At 34.6% G+C, this 20575-nt stretch overlaps 1 protein-coding gene and 1 pseudogene across 1 annotated transcript; both read left to right on the top strand.

The window, feature by feature from the left end:
* The first annotated feature begins 3493 nt into the window (after positions 1-3493).
* LOC133872451 (putative disease resistance protein RGA4) lies at positions 3494-6960 on the top strand (annotated as a pseudogene).
* Positions 6961-16134: 9174 nt separating this feature from the next.
* Positions 16135-17061, top strand: LOC133872591 (putative disease resistance protein RGA4). Its single transcript, XM_062310147.1, has 2 exons — positions 16135-16198; positions 16325-17061. The coding sequence occupies exons 1-2, from the start codon at positions 16135-16137 to the stop codon at positions 17059-17061; spliced, it is 801 nt and encodes a 266-aa protein (XP_062166131.1).
* Positions 17062-20575: the final 3514 nt, after the last annotated feature.

Raw genomic sequence — 20575 nt, 5'->3', positions numbered from 1 at the left:
TTTTTTTTTTTTTTTTTTTTTTTTTTTTTGTATAAATTTGGTTTTCATTTGTTGTTGTCGGGGGAGGGACCCCTCCCTCCTCCGGCTCGTTTGTGCCCCTTAGTCCATGTGGACCAAGGTTTTTTTGCTCTCCTTCCTGAGTTTTCTCAGTGGAGGCTTGACTTCTCCCAGCCTTTTGGGATGTGGAGGTGATGTTCCCCCCGGTCGAGCCGGTGGCGGTTGTCTTTCCCCTAGCCTTTCGAGTCTATGGTGGCTTTTGCTTGTGTTTTTTTGTTTTTGCTTCTCTTTTCTTTTCGTCTCAGGCAGGAAAGCTAAATCAAGGAGTCCCGCTTGGAATGTGGTGGTTGTTCGTGTTTTTTCAACGGCGGATATGGCCTTTTCTTCAACTATTTTCTTCGACATTTGGTGCCAGATCTACTCAATCCCGTCGCTTTCTTAAAGACACGCGCCCCTCAGCCGCGTTACCCGACGTCGTCCGCTCCTTCTGCCGGAAGCCTTGATCACGCCGGTCGTCAGAGTCCGGCGCGTGGTCTGCACGCGCCAGAGAGCTCTTTGCTCTTTGGCATGCGTGACAGCCATGCTCCGCATCTTTCTGGTCGGGCACGGTGGGGCTGGGGGCTACGGTGGCTGATCTGCGGCTGGGTGGCATCGGTGACGGCGCATGTGGGTCATGCGCCGCCGTCTCCTGTGGTTTCAGCCCCTGCTTCTACTGCCGGCAGCTTGATTTTAGTGGCTTTCTGTCTGTTTGTGTTGTTTATTCTCTTGTTTCTTCTTGTACAGTCTGCTTGTGTATTACTCAGATTTTATTGGAATTTTAGTTGACTTGATGCTAGATCGGCCCTCTTTTATTTGAGAGTGAGCGTTAATGTAAGAGAGGCTCAAATGTAATTCTGGTAAGGTCTGATGTTTCTGCGCATGCAGCTGTTTTTAAGCCAGATCCTTCTGGCTTAGAGTTTAAGGGGTCTTGTCCTTTTACTCATGATGTACTTTGCAGATTTGATAATAGCACATGCTATTTGTTCAAAAAAAAAAAAAAAACACTACAAAAAAGGCTAGGGGTATAGTATCATTTAAAGCCCAAAAAACAATACTATTTAATTATATATTGTCGTTTATGAAACGACACTAAACATGCAGTCGGGACATAAAATAAAATAAAAAAAAAAAAAAAAAAAAAAACCTAGAAGTAGCAGTACAAGAAAAAAGTTAGATTTAAGTTTTTTTAATATCATTTACTGTTTAAACACGTGTTTTTTTTTTTTTTGGTAGGATAAGAAATTAAAAGAGAAGATAGAATTAATGAAAGAATAAAAGAAGAACGATGAAAAAAGTAGTGAAGAATAAAGATAAATGGAATAGTCCAACCTCCTTACAAACTATGCTTGATCACAACAATAGTCCGAACTTCTAATGTATCAAATTGGTTGAGTTTTTTTATTACCTTTCTCTCCCACTCTTTTACAACTTTAATTTTCTTCTTCATTTCTCTCTCCGCAATTTTCTTGCCCTTACTCCTTCTCGCCTGTATTCCATCTAACAAATCATTCTTCTGCATATTCTCTTTCATTTTTTGGACTTGCATTTGCTCCATTTTCAGACGCCCAAAGGCTTCATGTAAAAAAAAAACAAAAACATAAGAAGAGGAAGATTAGAAGAATTGCTGAATTGCTGAATTGGGCTCTTTTTCACATCTCTCTCCAAAAAAATTTCTATTTTCGCGTCTCTGCTCGTCTGATATTCTTTCTTTTAGAATTTTTTTTCAGTTTTCTACAGTAAAATTAAGAGGTTTTGAGGCTTTACTTGTGAGGTGTTTATTTTTTATTTTTTTATTTTTTTTAACGATTTGATTAAAAAAAAAGTTATGCGTAGAACGTTTTCCTATCAGAGTTTCATACTACTGAGATTTTTTTCAAGAAATTGTCAGTTTTACAGACACAAGATTGGGTTAAAAACTCATGTGTGTGTTCATGATTATTCTTTGATTTTCTAAGATGGTTGGCCCCGGTCTTGCAAGGAGTTAAAACTTATAAGGAGCATCTCTGGCTAGTGGGCTCTTTCTTTTAATTTTTTTTTTATCAAAATTTGGCTTTTGTCAGAATTTTTTGCTCCAAATTTAGCTCACAAATTTTATGAACTATTAAATATTTTATCATTTTTCTCTCATTTCATTTCATTTTTCACTTTTTACTTTTCATTTCTCCTAATTTGTTAGAAGTGGTAGCATAAAACCAACAAAAAAAATTAACATTTAGTTGAAATAGATAAATATTTGAAGAATTTGGTGTAGAAAGTTTATTAAAAGTAATAGTTAAAATATTTAGAGAGTTTAATAAGGTGTTTACTTGGCATGTTCTCTGTTGCCGAGAAAGACAAAAATAATAATAATAATAATAATAATAATAATAATTAAAAAAAAAAAAGGTTTGAATTGTCATCAAACTCCCAAAAAAAGAAAGAAAGTTGCTCTTAAACTATAGAAATTGGCGTGGATCTTGATGAAACTGTTGCCAAAACAAAATAATAATAATTACAAGAACAACTCCCCACCCACCCCCCCCCCCCCCCCAAAAAAAAAAAATTGCTATTAAAACTAATGAATTGTCATCAACTCCGCAACCTTCAGTTTCTTGCTGTATACCTTCTTATTACCCAGTCTTGGCCAACCTAACCTCCAGATCATCCTAAATTTCTAATAACACAACAGAAACACGTACAGATACATAATTTACAATCGTCTTCTCATCCAGATCTCGATAACCAATATCCTTTTCAATTCCTACCCCCTTATTTTTCTTTGCAGTTTGTGACATCGATCTAGTTGGATCTACCCTGATTACCACAGACCACGGCCATCTTCCTTGATTTACGGCTGGATCTTCGGTGTCCTGTTAACATCCACCAAGTAAAGATCACTTTTCAAGAAAGCAAAAGGCTAGGCGTTGGGAGGGGAAGTTTTCAAATAATTAATAACCGAAACCCAAATAATTGAACACATTACTGAGAGTCAAACAGAAAATATCTACCGACTTCATTATTGTAACGGAAATCTAAGGGCAAGTAGCTCTTAAATATTGAATAGTAATCAGCAAGTAGCAGTAGCTCTTTATTTATTGTAACGGAATGAACAAGCCAAAAGTTGTGCGAAGAACGTCGCCCTTAAACTATTGCCCAGAAAGACAAAACAAAAAAAGTTGCTCGATCTTCAAACTATTGAATTGTCATCAACTTCGCAACATTCAGTTTCTTGCTATACCTTCCTATTACCCAGTCTTTGCCAGCCTCCAGATCGCGTCTTCTCATCCAAATCGATAACCAAAAATCTCTTTGAATCCTACCCTTTAACCCATCCGTTCCTCCCTTTATTTTTCTTTGCAGTTTGTGACATCTAGTTGAATCTACCCTGATTACAACAGACCACAACCATCTTCCTTGATCATTTACGGCTGGATCTTCGGTGTCCAGTAACATCCACCAAGTCCAAGTCAATAAGAACATGGCTGAACATGCCTATGCTATCGCAGGAAAGATCTTGGGGAAGCTAGCATTCCTTGCTTACGAAGAGATCAGCTTGGTACTGCACATCAAAAGCGAGCTGACAGAGCTTGAGGCTACCATGACAACCATTCAAGCCGTGCTCTTGGATGCTGAAGAGAAGCAACCTACCGATCGCCTGCTGAGCATCTGGCTGAGGCAGCTCAAATATGTTTTTTCGGATGCCGACAATGTGTTGGATGAAGTTGAGCACGAAGTTCTTAAGAAGCAAGTGATCAGAATTTATGGGCGCACCAGTCGAAGAGTGGTATGTGGTTTCTTTTCATGTTGTAGCGCCTCTGTATTCCGTTCTCAACTGGGTCACAAAATCAAGAACATTAGAGAGAAGTTAGGTAAGATTGCAGCTAATAAGGATCAATTTAATCTTATACCTCGACTTGAAGATAGGCATGTCATGCATCGGAGGAGGGATATGACCCACCCATTTGTTCCTCCTTCACAAGTCATTGGTAGGAATGATGATAAAGAAAATATAATACGTCTTTTGATGGACTCGGATGCTGACATAAATGCCATTAATGTAATTCCTATAGTTGGAATAGGAGGATTGGGGAAGACCACAATTGCTAAGTTGGTATACGATGATGAACGTGTAGCCAATCATTTCGATTTGAGAATATGGGTTTGTGTGTATGATGATTTTGATGTTCCTAGATTAATAAAAGATATCCTTAAATCTACAACCGGTACAATTGATGAGAAGTTGGGTGTAGATTTGTGGCAAACTAGATTAAGAAACTGTTTAAAGAATAAGAAGTTCCTACTTGTTTTAGATGATTTTTGGAATGAGAGTCGTGGTAAATGGATTGAGTTGAAAGGGTTTTTAAGTGGTGGTTCAGAAGGAAGTAGAATTTTAGTGACAACACGCAGTTGCTTGGCTGCCTCCATTGTGGAAACTGGTCGTACATACACTTTAGAAGGTTTATCCCATGATGATTGTTTGTCTTTTTTTGTTAAATGGGCATTTAAGGAAGGGGAAGACAAACAATATCCAAACCTCTTAGAAATTGGAAAAGAGATTGTCAAAAAATGTAGAGGAGTTCCATTGGCTATAAGGACTTTAGGCAGCCTACTTTTCTCTAAGGTTGATGAACTTCAGTACTGAAAATTTGTGAGAGATAATGAGATATGGAGATTAGAACAAAAGGAAGGTGATATTTTACCTGCCTTAAAATTAAGTTATGATCAAATGCCATCTCACTTGAAGCAATGCTTTGCCTTTTGTTCTCTTTTTCCAAAGGATCATTGGTTCTATAGTGGCGAGCTGATTGCATTTTGGATGGCGTATGGACTCCTTAATAAAATGCCTAATAGTAAAAATCTAGAGTTGGAAGATGTTGGCCACATGTATTTCAAGGAGTTGTTGTCCAAATCTTTCTTCCAAGATGTTACGGATTGCACTTGGTTCTATAGGTTTAAAATGCACGATCTCGTCCATGATCTTGCACTCAAGGTTGCAGAAGAAGAGTGTTTAACGACAGTCGATCGACTTTCATACCCAGAACATTGCTGGAACAGTTCGTCATTTCTCATTTTGACACAATGCTCCACAAGTTCCAAAATACTTTTTCACCTTAAGTAGAGGTGTGCGGACCGCTTTGTTCCCTGTCAATCAACAAGTGCCGACCTTAGTTGAAGCTTGCATCTTGAGATTCAAGTACTTGTGGGTGCTTGACTTAACTTATTCATCTTTTGAGGTGTTGTCAAGCTCTATCGGTAATTTGAAGCATTTGAGATCTCTGAGCCTAGCTAGTAATATAAGAATCAAGGAACTTCCCGATTCCATTTGTGAGCTATACAATTTGCAAACTTTACTACTTCGTGGATGTCAGAGTCTTGAGCGATTGCCCAAAGATACAAGGAAGATGATCAGCCTTAGGTATCTGACAGTAACAACAACTTGCACGCACTTGTTTGAAAATGGTGTATGCTCCTTGAGTTCTCTTCGGTTTTTGGGTATATTTGGATGTCCGAGATTAGAAGTTTTGTTTCAAGGGATGGACGGGAACCTTACCAACCTTCGGACGTTGGTTGTTTCATGTTGTAGAAAGTTGACATTTTTGACACATGATCTTAACCACCTAACCACGTTAGAAACACTGGTAATTGATGAATGCGAAGAGCTTAGTTTGACGGGAGGAGAAGACAACTGGGATCTCAACTTGTGCCTTCAAAAATTAAGTATTACTTATATACCAAAGTTGGAGGTTTTGCCGTGATGGCTCCAAGGATCTGCTAACACTTTCTAGTACCTACATATTTCAGAGTGTCCAAACCTCACGACCTTGCCAGAGTGGCTGCCAAGTCTAAAGTCACTTCACACACTTGTGATTTTCAATTGCTCCAAGTTAACATCTCTTTCGGAGTGGATGGATCGTCTCATTGCACTAAAAGAATTGAGGATTAGTACTGGTTGTCATGAATTGATTCAGAAATGGAAAGAGGAAGATCGGTCCAAAATTGCTCATATACCAACGGTTATACTGGTAAGATTGCATTCTCTAACATTTCAACATCAATTGTTAATACTATCTGTTTATTCAAGTTATTCTTGTTTATTTTTTGCCTCTTTTATTCTCATATTAAGTTCTCTTATTGAGATCCTTTGCGTATCTTCCATCAACAGACACATGTTAGGCTGGCACAGCGTCAAACTAGCTTCAGCAGGCTCAGTTCAAACATAGTTGCAGCTTCCATGGGCAGAACCAGAAGTTTTGATTAGGGGTGGGCATCGGTTCAATCGGTTCGGTTAAGTTGATTTTCGGTTCGGTTAACCGACTTTGTCGGTTAATTCACCAACTTCATTCTGATAAAGTATATTTTCGAAATTCTCGATTAAAGTGGTTAAGTCGGTCGATAGGCGGTTGGTTAAGTCGAAACAACAAATACATAGTTTCTCTTGTAGAAACAACAAATCAAGGGAAAATTAAACCTATTTGACTGACCATATATAACTAGATGCAACAGATCGAAGTCAGAAGCTGTATATCAAGGGGAAGTTGTATATCATTATATCATTATATGCTTATTTTAAAGGAAAAGTACATGATTTCGGATTTCCAATCCTTTTTGCTCTTGATTCCAGTAAGGCCAACTTTACCAACCTTGTAGCCAAATCACTGCAGCAGTGAATCATTCATTTTCTTCAGTTTCCAAGGGGGAAGGGGCAGCAGGCGGCTGCGTCAACTTCAAATGTGAAGGTTAAGATTTGCTGATTCGGCGGAAATGCAAAAAGAGGAGGGGAAATGCAAAATGGGAAATGTGTCTTAGGGTTAGCCAAAAGAGATGAATATATAGTCTTTCAAAACAACGTCATTTCAATTGTAATGAACCGACGTTGTTTCTGTCCTACGAAAAACGATATCATTTCGTTTATGTTAGTTTGGTTAATCGGTTGGTTAAAGGGCAGTTCAGTTCAGTAAGTTAGTTAAAGGGCGATTCGGTACCGAATCGACTTATGGAACAAAACTTTATACCGACTACCAAAGTCGATGGTAGTCGATAAGCGGTAGTTGGTAGTCAAATATTTTGCTCACCCCTAGTTTTGATTAGGAGGAGGGGGCAAAACTATGAAAAATCTTTAAAAAATTTACGGGGCAATTCTTATGTTGGCCTTGACAGCTTCCATGGTATGACTTTAGCAAACTCAGTTCAAACATATTTGCTCCATGATTATGTTGTAAACATTTCAATCATTATGATTTATTTGTATTAAGAGATGTAAACAAATAAATATTTGAGGAAACTTCACAAAAAGGTACCCAATTATAGCGTTTTTTTTTCACTTAAGGGTACTAATGTAGCAAAACATTCAATCGAGTGTATGAATTTATCAAAACCGTTCAATGTAAGGTATTCCGTCACCCTCCGTTCTAAATCGATGACGGAGCCCAAAACACGTGCGATTCACGTGATATTTTACCCTCGAACTACCACTTTTGCCCCTCATCTAAATGTTCGGATTTTTTAAACTTAAGAACAATCGGCCGAAAAAAAATCACAACTCGAAGCATCTACTCCCTCGAACACAACTCACCCAATTCCTTCTTGCGACTCAGAACCTAAATCTAGTGGATTCCATTCTAAATCGATTCGGCTTTTGGCTGTATACAAAAGTGAAATACACAAAGGGTTGAGAAAGGTAATGTACAGAGCTTATGTTTTAGTTTATTTATGTAACCCTAATATGTCAAAGTTTACTATTTTGTTAATGGGTTAGTGGAATCCGATTCAGTTATGTGATTTTTGTATGTTAATAACATCATGTTTGTAGTTGAGGGGATTTTCACATCTAGTTGATTTTGTTTGGGTACCATGTTTAGCGCCACTGTCAACATCTGGTTGTATTTTTATGTTAGTGAAAAATGTATATTTTTTACGTTTTGTGGTCCCTCATGTTGCTGGTTTGTTGTGAGTATCTTGTTTGGGGTGTGTTGTGATTGATGCTGGGTCGGGAAGACAGTGCAATGTGCTGCTCTGAATTTTGTATACTCTTATGGTCCCGTGGGTCTTTTTGATGACTGTGCAATGTGCTGGTTTGTTTTTGTCTGTGATGAAGTGGTCCCAATGACTTTATCTAGTGACTGCAATATTGTAGTGTTTTATTTAAAATAAATTATTTACTCTTGTAGTCCCAATGTGTCATATTCGTTTCTTTTTGTCTGCTCATTGAATTTTCAATTTCATTATCATTTTTTTTTGGTCGATTTGTAGGACACATAATGTTTAATGAATGTCTCATGTTTGAGGTGCACCACGGAGGTCGGTTTAATAGGAAAAATGGGGTAGTCTATGTTGGTGGGGATGTAGCAAATTACTCTAACCTATATAACAAAGATGAGCTGTCATTTTTTTAGGTGGAGACTGTAGTTAAGTGCTATGAGTATAGTTCCGGTGACCTAATTTATTACAGAATGCCTAACAAGAGTCTAGATGAAAGGCTACGACTTCTGTCTTCTGACCATGATGTCATTGAAATGGTGGGGCACCATAATGGTCATGGAGTAGTAGAATTATATGTGGTTGGGTTTATTTTGTATGATGTAGTTGTAGATTTACCTAGATGAGAGGAAAGTGTTGATGAGGAATATGAAGAAGAATATGAGAAAAACTGTATATAGGAGAGATCCATTTTGGAATGAGGTTCTAAGTGATGACTCAGACGCCTTAGAAGTAAATGCTGATACGAGGTATGGAGAGGCAGGAGCTTCTGTCGAAGGAGAAGATGTAGGAATAGATCAAGAGTTTGTAGGAGAACCATCACACGTAGTAGAAGAAGAGTTGGAAGCAGAAGTAGCAGTAGCTTTAGCTGCAGCTGAAGATAAAGCTGCACAAGGTGTGAGTAAGGGTGTGGTTGAGGGTGAGGACGAGTCTGTTTCCGATGTGTCTCGGAGTGATATACTGATCACTCCTGATAATACTAGTGGAGATGATGAGCCGGATTCTTCAAAAAGGCCGTGTGTCACCAAGAGGGTGCCATTTTCAAAATCTGATTTTGAGAAGCCGACTCTGCAGAAAGGTAATACTTTTGATAGTGTGTATGATTTCAGAAAAGCCATTAAACAGGCCAATATATTGAAGGGGAAGGACTTGGTTTACCAAAAGAATTCTAAATCAAAAGTAATTGTAGTGTGTGGAGAGAAGAATTGTAAATATAAGGTTTATGGAAGACAGTTGAAGGGTGAGGCCACATTCATACTAATTTCGTTTAGGCCCAAACATACATGTGCCCGAAAATACAAGAATCATTTGATTACTTCCAAGTGGATTGTTGAGTGGTACTTGGACAGTTTTAGAGATCAACCGAACATGCCTGTAGAAGTCCTGAAGAAGAAGGTGAAGAAGAAATGGAATATTGAAATCCACCCTAGTACCCTATATAGGGCTAGGAAGAGGGCACACTAGGTGATTTATGGGAAGTAGGGTGAGCAGTACTGTGACGACCCATTTTTTTATTTATTACAAAACATTTCATAAACAATAATTTCTTAAAATACAAATGGATCTCCACAGTGACATGACGATTTGTCGCAAAGCTAACATGTGATATATATCCCATAATATGTACCTGGTAAATCAGAGTATGACATCTATCTAACTATACAGCGAAAAACATAAATCTAATAGCGGAAATTAAATCTCAAACATCTATCACCAATTAATTATAGCAAGAGCCATTTAACATCTATCTGTTTAAGTCTTTCCTCAATATAATAAATACATAACAGAAATGGCTTGACATAGATTATGTGACACAAGCGTCACAAGCCATAACAAAACCTATAAAACTGAAGACACCCATAATCCTGCAATTACGACAGTCGCGGCAAGCTTCGGTCATAATATCTCACGTGCACATCTATAACACCATCACTACGACCGGAGTACCTGCAGCCAGAGGAACATCATCTATACGGTTGTGGGGGTTTGCCACATCCGTATAGATGATGAGTTCACCGCCTCAGTACATAATACCGAGACTTCAGTGATATTAAACTAACTGAGTTTTCCAAATGAACCAACTTTTCTTTTTAGTCTCGTGTACACTATAACAGCTACCAATTTATAAAATTTTGTTTGAAAACCTCCATAACTGATATAGCAAACACCGACTATCAGAAAACATTTAAAACATACCATTTAGTTGGACCTATATGTAGAAGTTTCATTGGCTTGAAAGCAACCACGTATAAACCCACCTACAATAATACTTTTATGTTGGTAGCTCAAATGCACATAGGTCTAACGTTATTAACTGTAATAACACTGTGCCTCAGGGCATTACAACTTCATGTCAAATCACATAGTTGTCCATGTGGTTACTAGAGTAAGTCTCTAATATCCAAGCACTTCTTACCGACGTGCCACGACAATCTATCTACCTACTCCCAAGCCACACTGATATCGCAACCATTAGCGTCAAAACCAAGCACACTAAGCTTAAAACATGTCATCTCGCTCTTTAGTACAAGCTTACTATCACTTTTCGAACATGGTTAACACGGAATCCTAGGGCATTACAACTTCATGTCGAGCGTGTAATTGTCCATGCAGTTACTAGAGTAAAGCTCGAGTATCCAAGCACTTCTTACTGACGTGCCACGACAATTCATCTACCTACTCTTAGGACGTTGTATTACTCATACCGAACCATGACAATATTCTTGTTTGTCCAAGCTCAATGTTCTAAAATTATGCAACTAAACGATAGCAGTATACATAAGCTCTTTTGCCATTAAAACTCTTAAGCATACTAGTACGCCTAGCATAAAAACTACAATATTCTATATCATGAAAACATCACATAGTTTAAATCATGCTATGTATGCTATGCATGCTAATGTGCTGCTGATAAGCTGTTACTGGGCTACTGTTGGGTTACTGCTGGGTTACTGTATGCTTATGCTCTATACTACATGCTCTATGCTCTTTGCTTTACAAGTAAATATTGTCTTACTATATCATGCTGATAAATCATATTTTTCTAAGCATTTTTATATTTCATCCAAAACATGCTACACAATGTACTATATTCTGAAACTATCTTTGATATATTTGAACTTACTTTAAAGTACTCAAAACAAGTAAAACAGATATATTCAACATACAGTTGGTTCAGATTTATAAAACATATATATTTTGCAATTCTATAATATGTAAAAATAACAGTTTCTCAATGAGTAAAATATCACCTGGCTGCATTGGACTCACGACTCCAACTCTACATTGAAGGACCCATGAAGTCTCCAATGATGATACGATCCTACAAATGCTTATAACATTAGACTACGCTATAGAACTCTACACTCTATGACACAGACTATCCGCGTGCTCACACGTCACAATACCCGTGTCTATGTCTAGTTAAGTACCCTTATTTATTGTTAGGTTATCATTTAGGTTTAGGTTCATATTATCTCTCATTATCCATAAGACATATTTACTACTTTACTCGCCTATTATATATATTACCCCATCACATAATCATTATTAGTCATTTTATTACTTGTTGCTTATTTACTTAGGTTATCAATGTATATTTGGCGCATATCCATATATAGGTCTATATATACTTGTATATGACGCTTAACAACTTAAACTTAATCCGATGATACCCTAAAACACTTAGTGTATATAAATAGGCGAATTAGTTACTAGGTCATCCAATTACTATTTGACTTAGAGTTTATTTAGGTATTTCCGTAGTATCACTATTTTATATTTGTCATATATATATATATTTTCTAGAGTTTATTTAGCTATTTACTATTTACACACTTGCTATCCATCTTAAACCTTTATGTAGTTGCCTTGTCTTCAATCACCCAAATAGTACAAGACTAAGACCTTGGCATCCACCACCATAATCCAATATAATCTCATAACATTGCATTCTCTAATTCAATCACATTGGCCATGTACACTAAAGAATTTAAACACATTTGCTTCACACTCTACAATTCCTCTCTAACAAACCAACCTACACATAAACAATATTCAACAATTCATCACCATCAAACCAACAATCCATAATGTTTCTATACAACTAAAATTACATACCCATCAATATCAACAATGTCCTCAAACCAATTGTCTCCCAAAATCACCATCCAAGAACGCCCACAACTTGGAATCCCATAACTCCAACAACATTCCCATCAAGGTCCTTCATCCCTCATTTACATGAATTTGGCAATTACAAGCAAATCATCAAGCTAAAAAAAAACTCTCAAACTACAAACTTAACACAAATCAACACTAATTTTGGATTCCATCAAGAACTCAATCCATAATTTCAACCAACATCGTCAATCACTCCAAAACTGCACGAGGACTAATAATAATCATCTACAAACCACTATTTACTTTCCAAAATTCTATATACCTCAAAGCCCAATTTTTCACCAAAGCCCAATTCCAATACATAACAAATTTACCCATACTATTAAAATAAGTAATACATGACAAATCATTTTCTCACGTGATATGCGCAAAAATTTACATTTTTGGATAACATTACATAAGAGTATTAAAGTATCGGCCATTTTGATTTAGGGATATTAAATTTTCAAATGTCTTAAATTAGGGTATTCAAGTTTTTAAACGTCTCAATTACATGTACTCTGTTAAGATTTACTGTTAATTTCTGTCAAAATTCTCAAAATACCACTTTTTTTAAGAAAAAAATTATTAAGATTTAGGTGTTAGTCAGAATTTAACAAAATTTGCAAAAATACTCATGCTTAAATCTTTAAAAAAATTTATATACTTTTTTTTAAAAAAATAAATAAATAAACAAATCAATATTTTAGGAATTTTGACAAGATTTAATGGCAAATCCTAATGAATTACGTATTTTTTATTGAAATGTTTGAAAACTTAAATACCATTGTTTGAGACGTTTAAAAATTCAATATCCTTAAATTAAAACGGTCAATACTTCAATACCCATATGTTAAGTTATTCCTTATTTTTAAACTTTTGAGAAAATGGAGACAGGGATGCTCGAGGTAGATTGTTGGATTGAGTTTGGGACTTGTGAGTAGATAAAGTATTGTACGTACTGCTTATACATCCTATGGAGGAGGAATCGATCGTGCGATTATCCAAACCAATGAAAGGTTGACTTCCAATGTAATGTATTCATGTATATATATTTATATAATGAAGTCAGTAGCATAATGAAAAAGAAAAGGATGGATTTATGTTTATTTATATAAAAAAACAAAGACTTCCATACAAATTCGCTTCTGCTAAATGCCATGGGCTTCCAACTAATTCAGTGTGCAAAATATACACAAAAACCCATATAGAGAGGACAATATATAGATGACCGTCTTTAATTGTAAGAAAAAGTACACATATTTTTCTTAAACGATCACTTAATTGTTAATATTGTACCCACAAACTATCAATTATGTCAATGTCCCTCCTTAAAGTATTAAACAATGTTAATATCTTCCCAATAACAAAAATATCGTTCATAAAATTATAAAAAATCTGAAAATTATATAAAAATAAAAATGAAAAATGAAAAATAAATTAATAAATGAAAAATAAAAATAAAAATCAAGGGTTTTTCTTTTTCTTTTTTTGATTTTGTTTTATTTAATTTTCAGTTGGGCCACCCTCTTGGATTTTCATTTTTTTGTTTTTATTTTTTTTAATATTTTTTTAATCTTTCAAAAAAAAAATTGTTTTTTTTTAAATTTTTTTAATAAAGTTTTTTTTAGTTTTATTTTGTCTTCTTCGAATTTATAGGAATACATTTGTCTTATTGAAACTTTTTGAAGGTTTTTTTTATTTTTTTGTTGGCTTTGAGAGAACATTAACGTAATTGGTAATTTGAGAGCACATTGATAAAAGAGTAGTAGTTTGAACTTTGAATGGGGTATATATGTGTACTTTTTCATTAATTCTATATTATGAATTCAGAATTAGCTCAGAAAATTTAAAAATAAAAAGGAAGAAATTGTTAATAAATCTACATTTTTAAATCTAGTAGGCCAAGGGACATGTCAAATCTAGTGTATAACGGTAAATTACAGCTAAAGTCCGCTGTTATCATTAAAAAATAAAATAAATAAATAAAACAACATTAATGCAAATATTACTTGTTAATAAAGAAATGAATTTTCAAATAATTAAAAACCCAAACCCAAATAATTGATCGAATAATACATTACTGAGAGTCAAACAGAAAAAATATCCACGAACAAGATGATGAACCCGTGAGATGTGAAGGACGTTGATATGACAAAAAATATTCGGTGCATTACATGTCCATCACATTCAATACTGAGGAGCTGACGTGGACCCCAGAAAGCATGCAACGAATGGGGGATAAAAGGACAAAGCAAAAAGTTTTAGTGGCGAGCAGAAGACATGGAGGTCGACCAGCTTAATTGGCACCACCCCGAGTCCCCGACCACACACAAACCTCACTGTTTCACTTGAGATTTTATGTTGTTCCAAGTTGTCATCTCTTCCGGAGGGGATGGATCGTCTCACTGCACTAAAAGAATTGAAGATTGCCGAGTGTAGTGAATTGATTAGGAAATGCAAAAAAGATCGGTCCAAAATTGCTCATATACCAAAAGTTATATTGGTAAGATTGCATTCTCTAACATTTCAACATCAATCGTTAATACTATTTGTTTATTTTTCGCTTCTTTTGTTCTCATCTTAAGTTTACATATATGTCTATATATTTGCAGCTTCCATCTGACTTTAACAGGCTCAGTTCAAATATAGTTGCAGCTTCCATGGGCAGAACCAGAAGTTTTGATTGGGAGTAGGCAAAACTATGAAAAATCTTAAAAAAATTTGGGGGCCAATTCTTATTTCCGCCCCTGGCAGCTTCCATGGCATGACTTCAGCAAACTCAGTTCAAACATATTTGCCTCCTTGATTATGTTGTAAACATTTCGATCGTTATGATTTGTATTAAGAGATGTAAACAAATAACTATTTTGTAAGCGTTAGAACAAGAATTAAATTCAGTATCTTTTAATTTGAAAAAAAAAAAAAAAAAGGAAAAAACAAAAAGAGAAAGATATTGTGGTTACGAAAGTATGTATTATCTATGCCCATATATTTTGATTTAGTGACATCGGCAATATGTGGAGCTTAACTTGTTATATCAAACATTTTGAATAAGGATATGCATTTAAAAAAAAAAAAAAACATTTTTAAGGATACTTAGATAATAATAAAAATCATAATATCAAAAATAGTTATATAGTTTTGATACAAACATTATAAGAGTAATATTGAGGCGTTTTAAAACTTAAAGACTACTAAAATAATCAAAAGTTCATGCATATGAAATTGAAATATGAGGTCATATTTGTTAATAACTTGCTCTGTTGATTAAAACTTTCGTTATTTGTAATTTTTTTTCTCAAAACAGAAGCTTTAATAAACAATCCAAAACACAAGATAAATTCTTCATTTATGTTATATTAAAATACATTTTTAAACCAAAAATAAAAACACCCACTAAAACACGTTAACATACAAAATTTAGTTTTCTTTTTTTTTGTAAGTTTCTTCCTCCTCCTTTTTTTTTTTTTTGAGCAATACAAGGAGAAGGGAAGAGGATCAAGCTGGGTCTTTCTTACTCTTGATTCTTACATAGGAAAGAAAAGAGAGAGAGGTGGGAATGCTTCCATAACAATGATGAGAAACGGCTCATTTGATAACTAAATGTGCTCGGAGATTAATACTCATTGAAACTTTGATAACAGACCAGTACTAATAATAATAAAAGTAAATAAATAAATTATTTCAGCAATTTTGGTGAATACCATCCAGAACTTCAACAAAAATTGTTTAAAGTAAGAATATTTACTAAAGAATTCCCTTCAAGCAGAATCTGAGAAAGAAATATTTTCAACAATTACGACCGCCTTTTGTTAACCATGCATCTTTCTTCCCTTAAATTCACTAGTATATGATTACAGAAGATGTTGACACTAAATTTTTTCCGCGTGAATAATCTATTAGTATATGATCATTTTCATTAAAGCAGATGAGCCCTTTTTCTTTTTTTCTTTTTTTTTTTGTGGGATAAAGCATATCATGAGCCTAATCAAGCAGAATAAGAGGTTTCTACTTGTTTTAGATGATGTTTGGAACGAGAATCGTAGTAAATGAAAAGAGTTGGAAGGGTTGTTAAGCGGTGGTTTAGTGAAAAGTAGAATTGTAGTGACAATACGTAGTCACTCGGTTGCCTCCATTGTAAGAACTGGTCCTACATACACTTTAAAAGGTTTATCCCACGATGATAGTTTGTCTTTATTTGTGAAATGGGCATTTAAGGACAGGGAAGACAAAGAATATCCAAACCTCTTAGAAATTGGAAAAGAGATTGTGAAAAAATGTAAAGGAATTCCATTGGCTATAAGGACTTTAGGCAGCCTACTTTTCTCAAAGGTTGATGAACTTCAGTACTGGAAATTTGTGAGAGATAGTGAGATATGGAGATTAGAACAAAAGGAGGGTGATATTTTACCTGCATTAAAACTAATTATGATCAAATGTCATCTCACTTGCTTTGCATTATGTTCTCTTTTCCCAAAAGATCATGAATTCTATAGTGATGAGTTGATCTTATTTTGGATGGCGAATGGTATAATGCCAAATAGTCAAAATCTAGAGTTGGAAGATGTTGGCTACATGTATTTCAAGGAGTTGTTGTCCAAATCTTTCTTCCAAGATGTTAAGTGCACTTGGTTCTATAGGTTTCAAATGCATGATCTTGTCCATGATCTTGCACTCAAGGTTGCAGAAGAAGAGTATTCAGTAGTCTACTTTCATGCCAAAAACATTGCTGGAACAGTTCATCATTTGTCATTTTCACACGATGATTGTGGTCAAGATGTTCCAAAATACTTTGACACCTTAAATAGTGGTGTGCGGACCACTTTGTTCCCAGTCGAGCAACAAGTGCCGACCTTAGTTGAAGCTTGCATCTCGAGATTCAAGTACTTGCGGATGCTTAATTAACTTAACTGATTCATCTTTTGAGGTGTTGTCAAGCTCTATCAGTACTTTGAAGCATTTGAGATCTCTGAGCCTCGTTGGTAATGAAAGAATCAAGAAACTTCCCGATTCCATTTGTGAGTTATACAATTTGCAAACTCTACTACTTCATCGATGTTCGAGAGTCTTGAGCGATTGCCCAAAGATACAAGGAAGATGATCAGCCTTAGGCATCTGTCGGTAACAACAACTTGCATGTGCTTGTTTGAAAATGGTGTATGCTGCTTGAATTCTCTTCCATTTTTACGTTTATATTATTGTCAGAGTCTAGAAGTTTTGTTTCAAGGGACAGACGGGAGCCTTACAAACCTTCAGACGTTGGTTGTCGAAGGTTGTGAAAACTTGACCTCTTTGACACATGATCATATCAAGTGCCTAACCGCCTTAGAGACACTGGTAATTAAAGATTGTGAAGAGCTTAGTTTAACGGGAGGAGAAGACCACCGGGATCTCAACTTGAGCCTTCAAAAATTACGGATTGCATATGTACCAAAATTACGGATTGCATATGTACCAAAGTTGGAGGTTTTGCCTCAATGTGTCATAACCTCACGACCTTGCCGGAGTGGTTGCCAAATCTAAAGTCGCTTCACACACTTGAGATTTTTTGTTGTTCCAAGTTGTCATCTCTTCCGGAGAGGATGGATTGGCTCACTGCACTACAAAAATTGAGTCTTATCGAGTGTAATTATGAATTGATTCTGAAATGCAAAAAGGAAGATAGGTCCAAACTTGCTCATATACCAACAGTTAGACTGGTAAGATTGCATTCTCTAACATTAATTTCAACATCAATTGTTAATACTATTTGTTTATTCAAGTTATTTTTGTTTATTTTTCGCTTCCTTTGTTCTCATCTTAAGTTTATATATATATATATATATATATATATTTGTCTATATATTTGCAGATTCCAAATTTCACGTTCGGGGCTTAGACTAATCACGTCAGACATATGCTAACATATATAGTTGTAGCTTCCATGGGCAGAACCAAAGTTTTGATGAGGAGGAGGCCAGGGGGCAAAACTATGAAAAATCTTTAAAAGTTTTGGGAGGCAATTCTTATGTCCGCCTCAGCTGGCAGCTTCCATGGCATGACTTCAGCAAATTCAGTTCAAACATATATATTTGCTCCTTGATTATGGTGAAAACATTTCGATCATTATGATTTGTATTAATAAATATATGTAAACAAATAAATATTTTGTAAGCGTAAGAACAATAATTAAATTCAGTATCTTTTAATTCAAAAAAAAAAAAGGTAAAAATATTGTGGTTTCGAAAGTATGTATTATCTATGCCCATATATTTTGGATTAAAAAAAAAATCATAATATAAAAAATGGTTATGTAGTAGTGATACAAACATTATAAGAGTAATATTGAGACGTTTTAAAACTTAAAGACTACTAAAATAATCAAAAGTTCGTGTATATGAAATTGAAATATGAGGTCATATTTGTCAATGACTAGCTTGCTCTGTTGGTTAAAACTTTCATCATTTTTTTTTTTTCCTCAAAACAAAAACTTTAATAAACAATCCAAAACATTCACAAGATAAATTCTTCATTTATGTTACATTAAAATACATTTTTAAACTAAAAATAAAAAACACTCACTAAAACACGCATACAAACTTTTTCGTAAGTTACTGCCTTTTTTTTTTTTTTTTTTTTCTTTCTAATGAGCTCGGTCTTTCTCACTCTTGATTCTTACATAGAAAAGAAAAAAGAGAGAGGTAGGGATACTTCCATAACAATGATGAGAAGTGGCCTATTTGGCAACTAAATATGCCTGAAGATTAACGCTCCTTGAAACTTTGATTGCAGACCGAAAAGGAAAAACAGAAAAAAGAAAAATAGTATCTACAATTATGACTGATGAAGACAAATCATCACTTAAACATAGATTGTTTAAAGCAAGAATAATAACTAAAGAATCCCCTTCAAGCAAAATCGGAGAAGAAATAGTATCAGCAATTATGACTGCCTTTTGTTAACCATGCATCTTTCTTTCGTTAAATTCACAAAGTATATGATTACAGAAGAATTTAACACTAATTTTTTCGGCGTGAATAATCTATTAGTATATGATCATTTTCATTAAAGCAAATGAACCCCTTTTCTTGGCGGGGGGATAAAGCAGATCATGAGCCTAATCAAACAGGTTTAGATCTGGAAGCAGATCTATACATGGATTAACGGGCACTGATTTATAAGATTATTGGGCCTGCCTTTTGACTGCAATTGCGAGGAAATAGCATTGGGCTTCTAACGGGCTTCAAATCCACTGTGAGTCCGATAGAGGTTGGGTCCAGTTTAATTTCCATAATCCCATGAATTTGTAATTGGATTTTATATCTTTATACGCTGATTCTTTTGTTCAGAAGACCAATTAACTGTTCATGGGTCCCAAGAAGTTCCACAACCTTATCTAATGAAAAAGGCAAGGGCAACTATGAGTGCATTATGTATCCGATTTTAAATCAAATCACAAATAAACTGTAATTTAAAATGATAAATTGTGATTTTGTTAAATGTTTAATTACATTTTTAAAAAATTAAATTTTTAAATTACTCATTTTAAAATCACAAACCCAAATAAAACAAATGAATTGCCTATACTCCTAGACCCGAATTAATTGGCCATAATTATTTAGTTGGATGCTTGGTGGGCCATGTCTTGATCTCACCAAGAAACAACTCCATAAATGAATAAAAAGACATTTTTTATTTAGCGAAATCAAGAGTTGGGTTGGGAGTTAATTAAATTGTTTCTTAATTGCATTGAGAATCAAACTCTCAAGATAGCAGGGGTTGTTTTGTTTTGTTGATATGAAATGCTTACTCATTCCTTTTTTTTTTTTTTTTTAAAAAAAAAAAAAAGAATACTCTCAATGCAAGCTTTTTTTTTTTTTTTTCCTTTTTCTTTGTTTATTATTATTATTATTATTATTATTATTATTATTGAGTAAGTGCATAAAGAAAGATCAACAAGGGCCTTTTCACTGTCCCGGCAAATATAATTGCAGCGGAAAGGACATGATAATGCTTCCTGAATAAAATAGAGAGACAAATCATTTTGCCACATGACGTGTGCAAAAATTTACATTTTTGGATAACATCACATAAGTGTATTGAAATATTGACCGTTTTGATTTAGGGATATTAAGCTTTCAAAATTTTCAAATTAGGGTATCAAAGTTTTCAAATGTTTCAATTACAAGTACTCCGTTAAGATTTGCTGTTAAATCTTGCTAAAATTATTAAAATACCCTTATTTTTTTAAGAAAAAAATTATTAAGATTTAGGTATTAGTAAGAATTTAACGGAATTTACAAAAATACTCATACCTAAATCTTTGAAAAAAATTTATATATATGTTTTTTAAAAAAATAAACACATAAATATTTTGAAAATTTTGACAGGATTTAACGACAAATCTTAACTGATTACTCTTTATTAAAACGTTTGAAAA

This window comes from Alnus glutinosa, chromosome 7 (assembly GCF_958979055.1).
Source record: "Alnus glutinosa chromosome 7, dhAlnGlut1.1, whole genome shotgun sequence".
NCBI lineage: Eukaryota > Viridiplantae > Streptophyta > Magnoliopsida > Fagales > Betulaceae > Alnus > Alnus glutinosa.
Note: the sequence above shows the minus strand (reverse complement) of the source record. Positions and strands in the feature narration are given on the sequence as shown.

Coding starts and splice junctions, on each gene's coding strand:
- LOC133872591 (XM_062310147.1), top strand. CDS start 16,135: ATGAGCCTAATCAAGCAGAATAAGAGGTTTCTACTTGTTTTAGATGAT. Junction 16,199..16,324: donor TGATGTTTGGAACGAGAATC/GTAGTAAATGAA, acceptor ACACTTTAAAAG/GTTTATCCCACGATGATAGT.